At 33.0% G+C, this 16,805-nt stretch overlaps 1 protein-coding gene and 1 long non-coding RNA gene across 15 annotated transcripts; one reads left to right on the top strand and one right to left on the bottom strand.

The window, feature by feature from the left end:
- Nucleotides 1–504: 504 nt before the first annotated feature.
- LOC110795677 (uncharacterized) lies at nt 505–3,296 on the bottom strand. 10 transcript variants are annotated; one of them, XR_002535372.2, is made up of 3 exons: nt 2,998–3,296; nt 2,787–2,842; nt 505–794 (listed from the first exon to the last, which is right to left on the bottom strand). XR_002535372.2 is itself a non-coding variant. In XM_022000692.2 (3 exons), the coding sequence occupies exons 1-3, from the start codon at nt 3,274–3,276 to the stop codon at nt 759–761; spliced, it is 408 nt and encodes a 135-aa protein (XP_021856384.1). In that variant the 5' UTR covers nt 3,277–3,296; the 3' UTR covers nt 648–758. The 10 variants fall into 10 exon arrangements, 1 of the variants encoding a protein (XP_021856384.1); XR_008923268.1 differs by lacking the exon at nt 2,787–2,842 and adding an exon at nt 1,074–1,183; XR_002535373.2 differs by lacking the exon at nt 2,787–2,842 and adding an exon at nt 1,120–1,183.
- Nucleotides 3,297–5,714: 2,418 nt separating this feature from the next.
- LOC110795665 (uncharacterized) lies at nt 5,715–11,125 on the top strand. 5 transcript variants are annotated; one of them, XR_008924375.1, is made up of 4 exons: nt 5,715–7,978; nt 8,578–8,714; nt 9,696–9,845; nt 10,782–11,125. It is a non-coding gene; the product is annotated as an uncharacterized lncRNA (long non-coding RNA). The 5 variants fall into 5 exon arrangements; XR_008924374.1 differs by having other exon boundaries at nt 5,718–7,978; nt 8,597–8,714; XR_008924376.1 differs by lacking the exon at nt 8,578–8,714 and having other exon boundaries at nt 5,720–6,636; nt 7,800–7,978.
- The last annotated feature ends 5,680 nt before the right edge of the window (nt 11,126–16,805 follow it).

The following is a 16,805-nucleotide window of genomic DNA, read 5'->3' as shown; positions in this document are numbered from 1 at the left end:
CAAAATATAATTAGATGCAACCACATATTTTTGCCTCAAAATATAATTAGAGGCATCCGTATATTCTTGTCCCAAAATATAATTAGAGGCTAATATACATTCTTGCATCAAAATATATTTAGAGGCAATATTAAATGTTGATTCTAAAGACACTATACCTTTAGGGGCAGCCATATAATTTTGCCTCAAAATATAATTAGAGGAAAAATAAAAAGTCGGGGGAAACCATATAAATTTGCCTCGAAATATAATTAGAGGCAGTATAAAAAAGTTTTTCTAAAACGAGGTATATTTAGGGGCAACCATTTAATTATGTCTCTATATATAATTAGATGCAATTTTTTTTTTTTAAATAATGATATTTAGATGCAATTTGATATTGTCATAAAAGGTGTTTAGAGACACTGGAATTAAAGCTAGCGTATTTATTTCATACATTTGCAAGCACGATCACCTATAAGAAATAACCATGATAAATTAAGAAAAGTAAACCAACAAATGTCATAGGAATCAAAGATGTATCAACTCCAAATACTATTATTAACCAAAAAGAGGACCAATTGTTGTTAAACCTCAACCAAAATAAACACCCTAGGGCTTGCAACAACCCGCAAGCCAAAACTAACAAAAAAACAAAAAAAATAACGTGTCTTAAAAGATGCTTGATTGGTATAATCGGATATTTCTATCACTGTTGACATCTTTAATACATGGTTAGATTTCACTAGATTGGTGCATAAACAAAAATTAATGAAAATTCAAAGCAAGCTAACAAAACAGAACAACAGCAGTGTCTGTAGACCAGCAATATCAGCAGAACAACAGCAAGACAGCAGCAGCAGAACAATAGTAGCAAGACAGCAGCAACAAGACAGCAGCAGCATGATAGCAACATAGCAGCAACGTGAGAGCAACACAGCAGCAGCATAACCAACAACAAATCAGCAGCAACAACAAATATTATCAGTGTGTAACACAATACAGCAACAACTCTTATCATGAAGGTCATATAGAGAGTACTACTTAGGCAAACGATTTCAAAAAATAGGGTGAGAATGAGATATGTCAGATACCCTGAGATAAGCAATATCTTATTAGTTAAAAACAAGGTAAAACAACCATGGTGAGTCTTAAAGTGGCAAGCGTTGTATCAGCATCGAGGCAGAAGTCTTTGAACAATCTGCTGCAGTAAGTGGAAAGCACAAGCATGACCTGAAATTAAGATTTTGTAAGTGCCACCAAAATAAGTACATCAATATGCTACACTTGCAAGCTTGTGTTGCTGCTAAATTGCTAAGTTTCAGCAACCAATACCTACGCTGGAGCATTGAGCATCAAACATCCTTGTGTTGAGTTAAAACTAACAGCTGAGGCTATATCAGGCCATATGAAATTACGCACTACTCTTATCTCTTATATTATTAGATTTCCAAACTACCTAATTAGTTGTTTTCGTCATAGATTTATATTACATACACTGAGTATAGTTAGTATGTGTAACTGATTAGAGAATAGTTTTATATATATATATATATATATATATATTGAGTGCTTAATTCTGATCAAATAAAACGAGTGTAACTCTACGAAATAAGGCAGCAATATTGCACAAGACACATGAGAATCTCAAATTTTGCAGTCAAGTAAAAAACTGAACATATTATAAGTAAGATGTGTTGTTTATGGATAAGACTTGGGCGCACTTCAGTCATAAATTGTGGGAGAATAATTACATGGCTTAAACTAAAGATAAGTTAGCTAAACAAATTGGACTCTGTATTGGATTGTTTGTTAGCTTGCTTCCACAGTCCACCCCAACATTTGCTTAACACATCTACAACTCGTATTGACCTTATATAACATGTTACCCATAGTCCTTAACAACTTCCAGTGTCCGACAACTCTTCACTCAGAACAAAATTTCCGATCAATTGCTCCTAATTTACATTTTTGTTTTATAAACGGGTCGAGTTATCTATCATCACAACTAACTTAATTACAGACACCACAACTCCACTTTATGGATATACATGTCCCTGGAAAATACGCCAAATGACCCTTTAAAGAACCTCCCTTAGCAGGGTTACTAGGACAATGCCCCAACCCTCGCTGTACAAGTAACCATAGAATTCAAGTTGAATCAATACGTTTCTTCCCCATAAACAAGCAATTGATATAAACTACTCCGTATTGGAACTTCTACAACTAGTGCGTTTTTTTCTCTTCTACTACTTTTCTTGTGGCTATACCCTTCAACAATACCATTTACTACGGCAAAAATTTGTGTTTCAAACCACCAAAAGTACGAGAATAATAGGCATATAAAGCAACCAGGAAACGGTTCTTAGACGAACTAACAAAATTATAAAATACACTTTAAAAAAGAAAAGAAAAAGCTTTAGATGCACAATACTCAGTCCTCGTATGCTCATGTTTTACACATAACCAGGGCATCTGCAGTTCAATTTTTTTTGAAGAAAAAAACAATCAACTTTTCATGTATTAAATTATCAGTTCTAGAAATATCAGGGCAGGAAGCTTTTGAGGTGTTTCTACTAGTGACCAAGAAGTAATGAGGAATTATAAGCAAGAACCAATAAATTCTTTACAGAATATAAATTGCAAAGATAAGGAAATGTAAAATAATCACAAAAAAATAGGTCGTACACTATAAAGAGAAACACATAATTCTTAAAATTTGAAGTCCAAAAGAGAGGAGGGGAGGAGTGGAGATACACGATTCAGAAAGAATGACAGAAAAGTTTGCAATTGAGGGAAAAGAATACCAATCAAATTCAAGGAGGGGAGAGGAACAAGAACACAACGATCAACACCGATCAACCTCCAACAACATACAACATCGGCGATGGAACATCGTCGCACCGACAACCCAAAAGGGGTGGCGCACCCACAACAGGAGAAAGAAATTCAATTAGGTTTGAAATTTTAAATCAAAATCTAATTCAATCAATTAATGAAAGGATTTAGATGGTTTACCAATTGAAGATGAGGTCTAGATGAGGGTGGTTTAGCGGCCACCATTGGCGGCGGCATCACGAAGCTTGGACGAGAGGAATGAGAGACGAGGGGAGCAGCAGCAGAATCAACACAACAACAACGAACATCCTCAGCAGCAGAATCAGCGTCGCCAGCGAGAGGGAGACGGCTGGCGGCGCGGTGGCGCGGCGACACAAGGAGCAGGAAGGAAGGAGAGGATTCGTGGTGAAGTGTGTTTGCGTGAATGTGTGCGAGTGAGGGAAGGGATGACTCACTCATCAAGGTGAAAGGAGAGAAGGGAAGGAATTCCAAAATAATATGAATAATTCATTTAATATTTAAAATAACTCTTTTATATGGAGTAATGTATTAATAATTTAATTTAATAAATAAAATAATTTCACTTTTCAATTGATAAAATATGAATAACAATTTACATTCGCGTTCAAATAAAATAATAAAAATTTAGAATTATAAAAATCTTTATTCTTTAGTCGAGTAGATTTCTAAAATTTCAAGTCGTTGTAATAAGTCGATAATAAATCTTTAAGCTGATTAATAGATAATACTAAACTAAATCCAATCATTAATAAAATCTTAAATTACTAGACTCAAATTTGTTTCAAAACAATTTTAAGAGTGAGATTCAAAAAAATAATTATACTTAAAAGAAGATTGTGAGTTGCTTAAGAGTGTGATTAAAAACAATAATTATACTTAAAAGCAGAATGAAAGCTTTTTAAAATATGAGTTATTACATTAATAGTTGTCGCTACATTTCTAACAAGAGGAAGGCTTTAACTCTTTAAGCACTCAAGTACTTAGAGATTCCACTGATCGAGAAACCAAAGAATGCATACCTAGTCTGCTCCGATTCAAAAATATATCAATTTCAAGCCCTCGAGTTGCACCGATCAAGGTCTTTATTGGATATGCAACTTGAGTACCCAAGTGTTATTTTCCAACTCTAAGCATCTTCTGCAATCCACTTAGTTGAGCGACCCTTATCTCCAGCAAGAAATATACTCGATTCCTACAGGCTACAGTATAACAGAGTAAACATTTGTACTGGTCATATAGACGACAAATAAATAAATAGCTGAATTTGGTATGTGTGCTTCTCAATTCCATTAAAAAAGAATTGCATAGGTAGATAATAAAGTCGATTTCGAAAAGGTTTGCATAAACCTAGTTGAGAAAATTAAAGAAAATGGATGCTTAAATGCCTCGATATTTTTTCATCTACCAACATTTGTAGCATAATAGCAGACGAGTATCTTTGAAACCTCTATTATTTTCAACATATTTAAAGCAGAAACATAATCAATCAAGCATACATAACCAATTTCCAAAAGAAATTCAATCAAGCATACATAACCAATTTCCAAAAGAAATTCAATCAGTCGACTTAGTAGGGACAAAAAATTACCGTACTCAAATAAAGAATGAAATGAAATAAGTTTAAGCACAAATTACAGATAATACTGAAAAACTGGGAAATCCTTGTCAACTTTCACAAAATTAAACAACCATGACGAAGTTAGTGTTTCATAAACATAGAAACCAGAAAATCAAAATTAACAAAAATCAATTTAATCGGAATAACAAAGAAAACCCTATTTTAAAAAAATCATAGGTTTTGAAGTTCAATACAAGAAAATTTGAAAAATAAACAAAATTGATGAGAAAAGTTACCTACTATTATGACGATGAGAAAAATAAACAAAATTGATGAGAAAAGTTGAGAATGACTTTGAGCAAGTTATGACGATGAGTTTGTAATCGATGATATGAGTTAATCATAGAGTTTGGGATATTTTATTTGTATTTTCTGAATTTTCTGGATGAGAGAATACATCAACAGAAATAAGCAGCGAAGGAGAAGATATTAAATCTGGACGCACCACAACCAGCAAGGGAGATGGGAGATGCCGGTGAGAAATTTAGGCGATATCAGTAGAAAATTGGCATTTTGAGGAGCATCAATGGAGTGGACATCACCGTGATAGTATACGAGCTAATTGATTTTCCGTTTAGATTTATTGGTTGATCTTGAACCAAGTTGTTAGAATTACGTTTTTAGGCATAGTCCACAATATATTTAGTGTGGAACATGTCCATTTAAAAAACTGGTGCTAATTTGGACATGATCGCTTTTGATATATGGACAAATTGGTTATGTGAATTGAAATACTTTGTTAATGTTTTTATTTATTAATTGTTATGGCTTGAACAACACTCGTATCACAATTACACCACCAATACTAACAACAACACCAACAACAACAATAATAATAATAACAATTGTTATCTGATATGAAATACATACTCCCTCCATCCCGAAAAGATTACCTCATTTGACTATTTACTGTCTTTAAGAAACGGCTTAAAATGTAAATATCTCTAACTTACACGCAGACAATTTATAAAAAAAAAACTGATATTCCAAAATTATATATTAAAACGAATCTAACAAGATTCTGCATAACTATACTATTTATCATAAGATAATCAAAATTCATAATTAAAGTTTTTAAAGTTTGACCAAAAAAATTACTACGGAACAATTTTCTAAAGAGGAAAAGAAAAGGCTAGGAGTGCACATGGTGTATAAAGGCATCTTGTACACCATCAGTCCATCACTCATATTTAGACACCTCGTAAATCCAACTAAAAAAAGAAGGAAACCAAAATTAAAACGGAGATTTTAGGCGGTATTTTTTCACACTATTGCGCCATAACACTCTGGTTAGGCGGGATAATTTGGTTGGGAGCGCCAACATCACCTCTTTGACTCTTTCATCTTCTACATGTTTCTTTCTGCCATTAATAACCATAAAAACTCTTTTCTTCCTTTTTTTTTCATCAACTTTTTCCTTCATTTTTTTCTCTCATCATACTCCTAATTACCAATTCATTCAAATCAAATTACCAATTCTTCAATTTTCCCCCAAATGTTTTGCTTCAATTTTTCTCAAATTCGCTCGAACTCGATTAATTAGGGATTCAATTTTCCAAATTATAATTTTTTTTCTCAATTTGCTATCGAATTCGATTAATTAGGGATTCAATTTTCCCAATTTTTATAATTTTTTTCTCAAATTGGGCTCGAGTTCGATTAATTAGGGAATCAATTTTCCCAATTATCTTCTCATTTTACTCACAAATCTTCTTTCAAACCTTGAATAAAATTATTTTTGATTCTTGAGTTTTTCCCAAATTCTAGGGTTTCGTGAAGATTTTCAAGCAATTTCATGTTGGCCAGAATCTGAAAATTGGCGATAGATTTTTTGATGTTTTTTTGCGTTCTTCCTCTCTACCATTAGCGATGGCGGACCACAAAGCCCACAATATGGAAGCTTAAATTGATAGTTTCGGTTTGTTTTCTTGATCTTGTTGACTAATTCATTTGATTACAATTTGCTGCTTAATGGTTGTTGGTGAATTTCTAGACGATTTTTCTTTTGGTTGAACATGTTATGCTTCTCTGGTTTTCTCTCAACTGAATTTAACAAACTGGAAATGATTCTTGATGAACTTTCTCTAAGGGCTAGCTTGTGTTTTTTAGCCAACTCCCTCAGAGATAATATCTGATCCGAACAAAAAAAATGGAGTCTTGCTGCATCTTCCTACCAACAAGTAACTACACCTCATTTATTTGCTCCAATTTGGGTTTTTATATCAGTTAGTTTGTTACAATCAATCAATTTCAAGTGCAATTGAATTCAAAAGTAACCTGCTTGTATTTTTCAGTCAAATTGAAATTCAGATTTTGGTCTGTTTCTCAAAATGGTTAATGCACTTAAAATTAATGGATGGCTTTGTACCTTATTATTTTTTCTATTTACAATCGAAAACTCGTATATGTTTTAGATGTTACCTATATTACAGAATATTGTTAAACTTGATTTATTTGGTTGCTTCTTTGAGTTTCGTGAAATTTGTTACTGCCACTTAGTCGATTGAGTGATTGGTGAATATCTAGTGGTAATTGGGGGGGGGGGGGGGGGGGGTTACTTAGCTAATTGAATGAATTATTAGTTGTTATTTTATCCATCTTGCACCTGCATCGAGTTAGAACCCATCAGGTGCCCCTTTGGGTAATAAACAAAGTTGAATTGGATTAAAAAACTTGACAGAAAATTATTGCTTGTAGTGACATCTACTATTGGGAATAATATATCTTAGTCTTAGAGAGGGTTGAAAATGTCTCCCCACAGACTTGGTTTCGGAAAATCATGCCACTTAACTGTAGAAATTGAACATTAACCTTTTTGGGCAGTTAAACAATGTAACTTACTGTGATTCTGCTAGTTTTGAGGTTTGCGTACTGCTGTTTTGGTGTGTATTATTCTGTGCCGGTGTTTTGCGGTGAAAAGGTTGTCCCTGGCTCTCTGTTGATTACACCTTATCATATGAAGAGCTAGCTAACTGAATAATACTTCCTCCATTCTTTATTAAATGACACAATTTTTTTGTCACGTTTGCCAATGCAATATTTCAACCATTAATACCTTTTATTATCAATGGTTAAAAATTATAAAAGTTTGATATTATAAATCTATAGGATGAGACGATTATAACAAGACCCCACATGACTATATTTTTTGTTAAGTATAAATCACAATTGATGGTCAAAGTATATTATATGAATAGTTCCAAAAGTACAATTGTGTCATTTAAAAAAGAATGGAGGAAGTATTTGTTTTTTATGCTATACATTCACATATATCAGAATGACCTGCCGCACATTCTCTTAAAGAACACTTTTTACCATGATAGACAAAATTTGTTTTGACCAGATTTTCTTGCCATGAGAGGCAGAACAATATACATTGAATATTCAAGCAAGAACTTGGTTGAGGCTTGGATAAAATGTTGCAGAAGGAGATTGAGCATACTCGAACAACCAAGACAGATGCAACTGCTGCATTCCTAGCTTCACTAGAGGATCCCAAGCTTCCTAGTCTAGGCGACACAGGTAAAAAAGCAGTTCTTCCTCCAGGGATGGGTGCTCCTGTTTTGTATGCTTTAGTTGCATTTCTGGCAAGGTTGTATGCATCAAGTTAGGCTTCACAAGTAAATAATATCTGCTTAATTTCATGTGATTTTCCAGGTATGGAAAGATCTATAGAAAGGTAATCATAGTATGTCTGAGTGTCTGCAAGATTCTTAAATAAATGAGAAAATTGATCAAGTTGTATTGAAGTTAGCAATTTGTGTTTGTGTCATCTTCAAAAATGGTATACCGTATGCTTGCTAAGTTCATAAAGAATCAGTTCATGCACATCCACCTGAATTAGCTCAAGATCTTAAGAAATTATCAAAATTGATACTACTTGAATACATATTTGGATACAAGCAAAATGAGCATGAATGGTTTGAGCTTAACGAATTGTACAAACCATCTCTTGTATGATTGGGATCTTGGATGTAAATTACCTTGAAAAAATGAAGTTGAACATCACTAATCAGGCTGCTTTTGCTTCGTTTTTGAATTGCATCTTACCTAGACATCTCTGGGATTATTTTCATATCTTTTTATATGGTCTGAACTCTGAAGTGACTTCAAAGTTCTAGCGTTTCGTTTATGAATCAGGAAAAGGCTTCCATAGGGACTGAAATAGTCTGCCATTCTTAAGAAGGCACTATAAGAAATATGCCTAGTGGAGAAACAAGTGTACAGATGAAACTTCCAACAATGTGGTACCAAGCAGGTAGTTTGATCATAGATGTCTTTTGTTTCTGTTTTTTCTTTGGTAAAAAATTGAAATAAACTGGTTTTTTTTTTCTTCTATAGTCAAGTACAATCTGATAGCCAACAAAAACTGTCTGGAGACCAGCAGAAGATTGTTGTTACTTTAGAATCCTTTTGAAGCAGATTATGCTTTAGAATCCTTTTGAAGCAGATTATGCTTAAATTTCTACCTTTTAGGCGTTGCATTTGTTCTGGTGGTAGGTGTAAAACGGATGTATTCACCTGGATATGATTACTGTTTACTTTTACACCTTTGATTTGAGTAGGGAAACTTGGATATTTTTGTCAAACTCTAAATCAAAGTAGGTTAGATCGACTTCCACTCTGCACTTCATTTGTATTGGCGTAATGCAAATCTGTGAGAATTAATATTTTTATTCGTGAATGTTGCTACTATATCGGGGATACTGGATGTGCCCTTAATGTTCTGAGCATTGAATGAAATACACTTCCCTGATTACTTCTCGCTTGAATGTCGGGTTATGATGGTCTCTGTACTGATTTAGGTTATAAGTTGGATCTTATTGCTTGCATCTTTAGTCTTATTTCTTGCTCAATTATAGTCTTTATAGTTTCGTTGCAAAATTTATTTACACCATGTCAATCTGTTATTACAAAATTTACAACCTCTTTGCTAATGTTTGGCTTTCTTTGCCACGACTGTGTGTTCCTTTCAATGATAATAGTGTGTAGATTGTGTCTTTTTTGTAAGTTGGTTTTAGGCAGTAAAACCCTCCTTGGTACTCTATCTTTCTGCTTGCACTGGTTGTATCTCTTCAAACATTTCAAATGGGTGATACAGAGTATAGGTTTCATAATTTTTTATCTATTGACTGATGAGTTTGCTGGTTAACTTTGGAAACATTTATCATATCACACGTGACCTTTCTTTGATTAAGCATTCAAATATCTGACCTCGTGCTTCTCTTTGTGACTGCAGATTCAGCATCCAAGAATACGTTTGGATAGATTTGACATGGTCATCACTCCTCGTCGTAATTACGATCGTTTAACTTCTCAAGCACAACAGTATATTACTAAATTTCTTCGATCGTGGATTACTCCATGTGAACCACCTGGTAGGAATGTGGTATGTTCCGTGGGCTGGATGTTCTTCATTAATTTGCTATCCTAAATTTTGTTGGGAAACTCTAGGTGGTAACCTTCGGGTTTTACAAATTCTAGATAGTAGAAAAATATAAACCATAGTTTTGAAAATGGCCATGTAGTTTTAACTAATCTAATTACTAACCTACCCTCAACTAGTTTGCTTTCCCCAAAAATTTCCCGTCCACCATCATATCTTTGTTATTTAACCATAGCTACAAACTTTTATCTTTCTTCAAAAGTATTCAGTACCATCTACTTGAGTCCATTTCTTCGGAGGTCTGGCCTTGTGGCATAATGAGTTGTTCTTTTAGCTGTTGTTGTGCTGATGTTCCTGGTCTACTCAGTGCTATATGCTTCTCTATTTCTGTTTGTTCAGTAATATTGTAATATTCTACCTGTTTATAACCTGAAATGTTGACTTGTGTGTTCTGTTCCAATGTTGATCATGCTGGCTGTCAACTGCTGCTTTTTGATCTGTTGTTTTTCTAAGTTGTTTAGATTTGTAGTTTTGATCAGGTATGACTAGGTATAATCAATATATGAGGTTAGTAATTCATGAACATAACAAAGTGACAACATCTTTTCCATATTATCTTTTTGGCTATCTTTTCGATGTAATAGTTAGATGCTATTTGTGGTTTAGAACTAACCCTGTCAAACTATTCTTTTTGGCCAGCTTAACATGCAGTTAGATACACAGTCAGGTTTAAGCCCAATATTTGTTATCTCCTCGTCATGCCTAGTTGCAAGACTGATTGCTATCTTGTTTTTTGGCAACTAGTTCTGTTATAAAGTTAGTTTGTCAAACATATTTTATTCCATTGCTGGAGCCGATAGCAAATCATTTGAATTTGAACGTTTTAGTTGATGTTGTTGGTGTTGGAACATGAACCTTATGTTTCCTTTTTATTCTCAGGAGTTCTCAATTGGTCATAATTGGAAACATAGTTGACAACTTTGAAGTCAAGTTTTACCAGCCTTGCAGGATCCAAGTTACGGGGTTTTTGTGCAATCAATTTGGCCGGTGTTCACTGTGCAAGCATCATAGAGAGGAATTTTAGTCTCCTGATTAGATTGTGTGTATTTACGAAGGAGGAATAACACATAACATAATCACAACTGAGGAACTTATACTGATATTTGAAGATTATTTAGAACATAAACATACAAATTTTCTTTTATGATGAATGGATGTGATTTTATGGTTTCGTCTAAATGATGTCATATATTTTTCAGGAATGAAATTACCTTTTGTTTTCATTGATTATTTTTATTTTTATAATTTTATATAATAATACTAGCATTGAAATTTTTTGGCTATTAAGGTTGTTGTATGCCTCTAAAAACTAACAATGAACATGACGACGAAAATTTTCCGTCGTTAAAAACCCTTAACGATGGAATATTTCATCGTTATAGACATTTTTTCTAGTAGTGATGGTAATATATATTTTACTAGTGCTAAGAAAAACTTTTAGGGCAATCTAAATTTCAATAATTGTTGAAAAGACTTTTAGAGCTACGTAAACTTTACTACTGCAAAAAATTAACATTTTGGGGAAATCTAAATTTCTATGATTGTAAAACAATCTTTTAGAAGCAAATATAATATTACTAATGCTAACAATGAAATTTTAGGGGCAACATCAATTTTAGTAATGCTAAAATGAACCTTAGAGGTAATTATAATTCATCGATACTAAAAAGAAATGTTTAGGGGCAAAACAAATTTACTAATGCTAAAAAGAAGCTTTTAGAGGCAACCATTATTTCAGTAATGTTATAAAAGTACTTTTAGAGGCAACCTAATTTCATTGATGCTAACAAGAAGGTTAAGAGGAAAACATTGTTTCATTAATGCTAACAAAGTACTTTTAGGGGCAAAATCATATTCATTGATGTTAAAAAGAAGTTTTTAGAGGCAACCATTATTTCATTAATGCTAACATGTACTTTTTAGGGACAACTATAATTTAACTGATGCTAAAAGAAATGTTTTAGAGGCAACCATTATTTCATTAATGCTAAAAAGTACTTTTTAGGGGCAACTAAAATTTAACTGAAGCTAAAAAAATGTTTTAGAGGCAACCATGATTTCATTAATGCTAAAAAGTACTTTTTAGGGGCAACTAAAATTTAACTGATGCTAAAAAAAATGTTTTAGAGGAAACCATGAGTTCATTAATGCTAAAAATTACTTTTTAGGGGCAACTTAATTTTCATTGATGCTAAAAAATAGTTTTAGAGGCAACTATTATTTCATTAATGCTAAAAGATACTTTTTAGGGGCAACTTAATTTTTTTTGATGCTAAAGAAACTTTTTAGAGGCAACCATTATTTTGTTAATGCTAAAAAGTACTTTTAGGGGCAGGCTAAATTTCACCAACCCTAAAAATAACTTTTAGAGGCTACCATAATTAACTAATGCTAAAAAGCACTTTTAGAGGCTGTTATTCGGATGGAACACTACAAGAGGGGGGGTGAATTGTAGTATGGAACTTTCTAGCCAATTTTGTGGAATTATAAAGAAACTTTAAGCAAGTAGAGAAACAATGCAAGAGAGATTTTACGAGGAAACTTTCTAGGCCCAACTAGAAAGAAAACCTCGACCCACTAGGGATTTCAACTTAAACTCTTTTCACTATAGGGCAACAACTCAGTTACAAACCTATAAGGAACTCGAGCTTTACTTGAGTTCCTCTACGAACTCAAGTTCCCAATAGTTGTTCCTCAAACAACTACGCTCTCACTGACTTCCCTAGAAGTCTCTCTTGACTCTTTTGCTTCACTCAAAGCCTCTCTGCTTCTCTCTCATAGACTTCACTCAAAGCCTCCCCAAATACAACAGCAACTCACTCAAGTTCCTACCCCATACACATCAGGAACTCACTCAAGTTCTTACCCAAAACTTATACAAGAATTCACTCAAACCCTTGACAAATTACCCATTACAAGAGCTCACTCAACCCTTGAACAACTCTTAAAATATAGACATTTGATAATTGATTAAACTCTAATATGTAGAGGGTGAATAACTGTAAAGGAACTCGAAACTGACAGGAACTCGGAACTGCTGGAACTGACTGAAAAACGTGGAAAATAAATAAATTTTTCTATGAAATTATCCCACCTAAATCAGACCCTTTGGAATGACTGCAAGAGTCAGACGCCCTTGAATGAATGAGAAAGCTCTCCTTTTATAGAGGAAGAAACCTCAACCACTTTCTCCATAATCTTCTCCACTAACAACCACTAAGCCCTTTAATTTAGGCATAAATCCTATGACTTTAGTCAGTAGAGAAAATCATGGAGTTAGGGCCAAGCATAATCAGGTTTTCCATGATCTCCTATTATTTCTCCACTTATGTAGTTTTTCCAAAACAACGTAAAACAATGATTTTAATTTTCTAAAACAAAACCTTTTATATCTGATTTTAATAAAATAGAAAAATAAATTTTATTAAAATAAAATAACTAACAATCAGATTTTATTTTACAAAAAGATTAATTCTTTTTTATTTGTTAAAAATAGAATTTTAAACACATAAAAACGCAAAATATATTCAAAACAAATCCTAGATTAAATAGGACTTTATTAAAAACGAAATTTAAATAATAAATAAATAAATATATGATATTAAAATCAGAATCCTAACCTAGATAAGATTTTACAAAAATTATCTTTTATTTTAAAAACATAAATAAATAGAGTTTTACTAGGAGATAAATACTCAAAGTCAAAGGTAAATCCCTAACAACTAGGAGTTTTAAAAGCCACGTCATTGACACTTAAAATTACCTTAAGACTAGGAATATTATAGGAAAATAAACTGACGTTATTTCTCATAAGTTCCGACAAGTTCCTTTTGGCACCGTGTTCCTTAATTATTCAAGTTTCTACATACTTACATGAATCCTAGAAAATAAACTCTTATTTTCTTCTTCATGCTTCATGATGCTCCAACTCAAGAGCCTCATGTTGATAGTTCCGCCTCTGGAACTTCTCCATGCTTGTTCCTACTCAGGAACTTTATACTCGTTGTTCCTCTTAGGTCCTGCTGAGGAACTGATCTGTTTGTGTTCCTTTGAAGAACTCTGTTGCTGCTTGGATACTTGATTTATTGACTTGAACTCTTCATGTTTGTTTCTTCATCAAACCTATATTTGTTTAGTATACATATTGGAACTCAAACATAGGTTAGTCGTTTGCTAGTTATCATCAAAACCATAAAGTCGGTGATGACAACCAATACAAGCAAGAAGAAGAAAACTAAACTAATAAACAAGTATGCAGTAGTTAAGGAAACAAACTCTAAGTCTAATGGTACACTTATATAATTAGACTTCTCTTCTGAAGTTCCTTTCACTTCTAGAGTTCCTTTCAGGAACTTCACTTCTTCTTGTATATATCTTCAGAATCTTCCAATTAAATGATCTGTATTAACCGTCATTACTTGTTCATGCACATCTAAACAATACACACATTAGTTAGATAATCATCATTTGTTCATAATCATCAAAACACTATATTACTCAACAATATTCCCCCTTTTTGATGATGACAAACAAATGATGCTTATCGCAAATTAAACATTAAAGATGTACATTAATTCCCCCTTAATAATACAGACTGGAAACTATTGAACAAGTCATGCATAAGAGACCCATGTTACGAAGAGGATTTAGACTTGACTATATTAGACAATAAGCATTATACATAATCTTCCCCCTTTTGTCATTATCGAAAAGGACATTCTTACACATATTTGCTTTAGGTAAATCATATATTCATATTGCTATATGCCAAAATTACCACCATAAAGGTTAAACACTTGTTAGTCCTAAAAGTCTCAAGATGCTCAATTTTCAAACTTAGGATGCATATGCTACACGAATTTCCAATTCACAATCCAAAGACCCAACTTTAAAATTACTGAAGGAACTTGACAAATAATAAATTAAAGTCAAGCATAGATCAAATTTGAATGTAAAAAATGGATTAAGAGAGTGTCATATTTGTAATATCGGGCTCAAAGAAGTATGAAAGAAATTTATGGAACAATTTGAATAGAGGGAACTTTGAGATAGATAGTGTGCTCTATAGTTAGGTTTTCAAAGTGAGGTTCTCAACAATCATTAGAGTTTATCACTTTACCTCACAATCTTGAAATTTCTTCTAAACATAACACACGTTCACCATGATATGTACCAATCAAGTTCACTTCTCTTCAACCACCAACTTTCCTTGAGAAACACACTGATAAAAGGAACTTAAACGTATTTCATCAAGTTCTTTCAATTTTTGCTTATGTTCCCCTTTCAACTAATTCCATGAGTAAACGTCTTCAGAATCATATGTCATCTAGGAAATAATAAAGATTTGATCACCCTTGTTTTTTTTTTGTTTTTTTTTTTCATCATACAATTTTTTTTTTTTTTTTTTTTTTTTAAACAAGGGTGTCATTACACGTTGTGGCACTTTCCTAGAGTTTTTAAGTACAACAGTAAAGAGAAAATATATTCATACATACTTGAGTTCCACCACCAAATATGAATCATTTACATTTGTTCCTCCCTTATTCCCCAGAGTTCCTTACCATTCCTCTCTTCATTTTGGAGCTTGTAAGTGTAGCTCCATCTAATGATTTCCCTCGAAATTTCAATTGATAAAGTATAATAAACTTGCTTCTCACTTCTTCCACAAACTTCCCCCTCAAAATGTATCCATTCATTTATAACTCTTTATGTATCATCAAACCATACAAATCAATGAATATTAACTTAGAGCTCGTGGGAAGTAGTATATTTGAAGTGTCGGGATATGAGTGGAATGATAATTTTGGAAATAAGGATCTTCGAAGTTATGAAATGTTAATGATAGGAATAAAGAATACAATGTAGAGATACAATACTGGATTGTAGAGTATGATTGTACTTAGCACGGACACACAACCCAAAGGTTGTAGAATAATGCTAATGGCTCGGCACAATAGAACACTCTTTGCGAACGTAGTATAATGCTCAACCCAATCACGAATACATAAACCAGTCTTGTGGAAAGATGTTGTTCTTCGAATACATATGGTGTGGATAAGTGGAAGTTGGTTAAAATATAGGTTTGTTCCCTCTGACAATATTAAGCAAGATAAAGAAATAATTTTATGGGAATCTACTTGTCTAGTTCCATCAATGTTTCTTCCATTGTTTCTTTGGCAACTTAGGATTTTCTTGTTTGATAGCATCCATATAGTTCTATTATGAGACCTCTAATACTCTTTGGGCAAGTGAGTATGCCTTTTACAGCACAAATATAAGTGTGACACATTTACTTTAAGCATACATAATTTCCTTATCTAAATATGTATAGGAGTTCCAAATCAACAAAACTCATGGAAAAGACTATGTTATGCTCATGTCATTGCTTCATTAAGTATTGATCCTCTAAACAGTCCATGAATAGATGAAATCATAAGGAAAGCATAATCACATAATGCATTTCAAGACTTGTACAATTAAATTAATAAGTAAACAATATAACAAATTAAAACATGATATGATATGAATAATAAAAATGTACCTTATATAATTTTTCACCATGTGTATGATTACTTTGAGGTGCTGGACTAATTTTGATGAATTTATGTTCGAGTTCCTTGAGTGCTAGTTCCATCATCTTGATGCCCTCACATCTTATGGAAACTTTCTGACTGGTTGTTCCTTTCAAGCACCAACCTTCTCTGAGTTCCTTTGCCGATGTCATTGATAAATTGATTTGAATGAATGTTGTAGTGCACACAGGAACTCGATGAATGAAACTGACAATTTCTCTACTACTAGAGCAGTAGTGGAACTTGTTGCGTGATGTTGATTGATCGAGTTGATTTTAGACTTCATGAATTGGAACTTGAACCTTAGTTTGAAGTTCCTCGACATGAGCTT

This window comes from Spinacia oleracea, chromosome 6 (genome assembly GCF_020520425.1).
Source record: "Spinacia oleracea cultivar Varoflay chromosome 6, BTI_SOV_V1, whole genome shotgun sequence".
NCBI lineage: Eukaryota > Viridiplantae > Streptophyta > Magnoliopsida > Caryophyllales > Amaranthaceae > Spinacia > Spinacia oleracea.
The sequence above is the reverse complement of the archived record's forward strand: the minus strand, read 5'-3'. Positions and strand labels throughout refer to the sequence as shown.

What these genes read in the sequence shown, in the direction of transcription:
- LOC110795677 (XM_022000692.2), bottom strand. Translation starts at nt 3,276, where the DNA reads ATGAGTGAGTCATCCCTTCCCTCACTCGCACACATTCACGCAAACACA. An exon ending in CTAGACCTCATCTTCAATTG is followed by an intron (nt 1,213 to 2,997) that starts GTAAACCATCTA and finishes TCTTAATTTCAG; the next exon opens with GTCATGCTTGTGCTTTCCAC. An exon ending in CCACTTTAAGACTCACCATG is followed by an intron (nt 795 to 1,119) that starts GTTGTTTTACCT and finishes GCTGGTCTACAG; the next exon opens with ACACTGCTGTTGTTCTGTTT.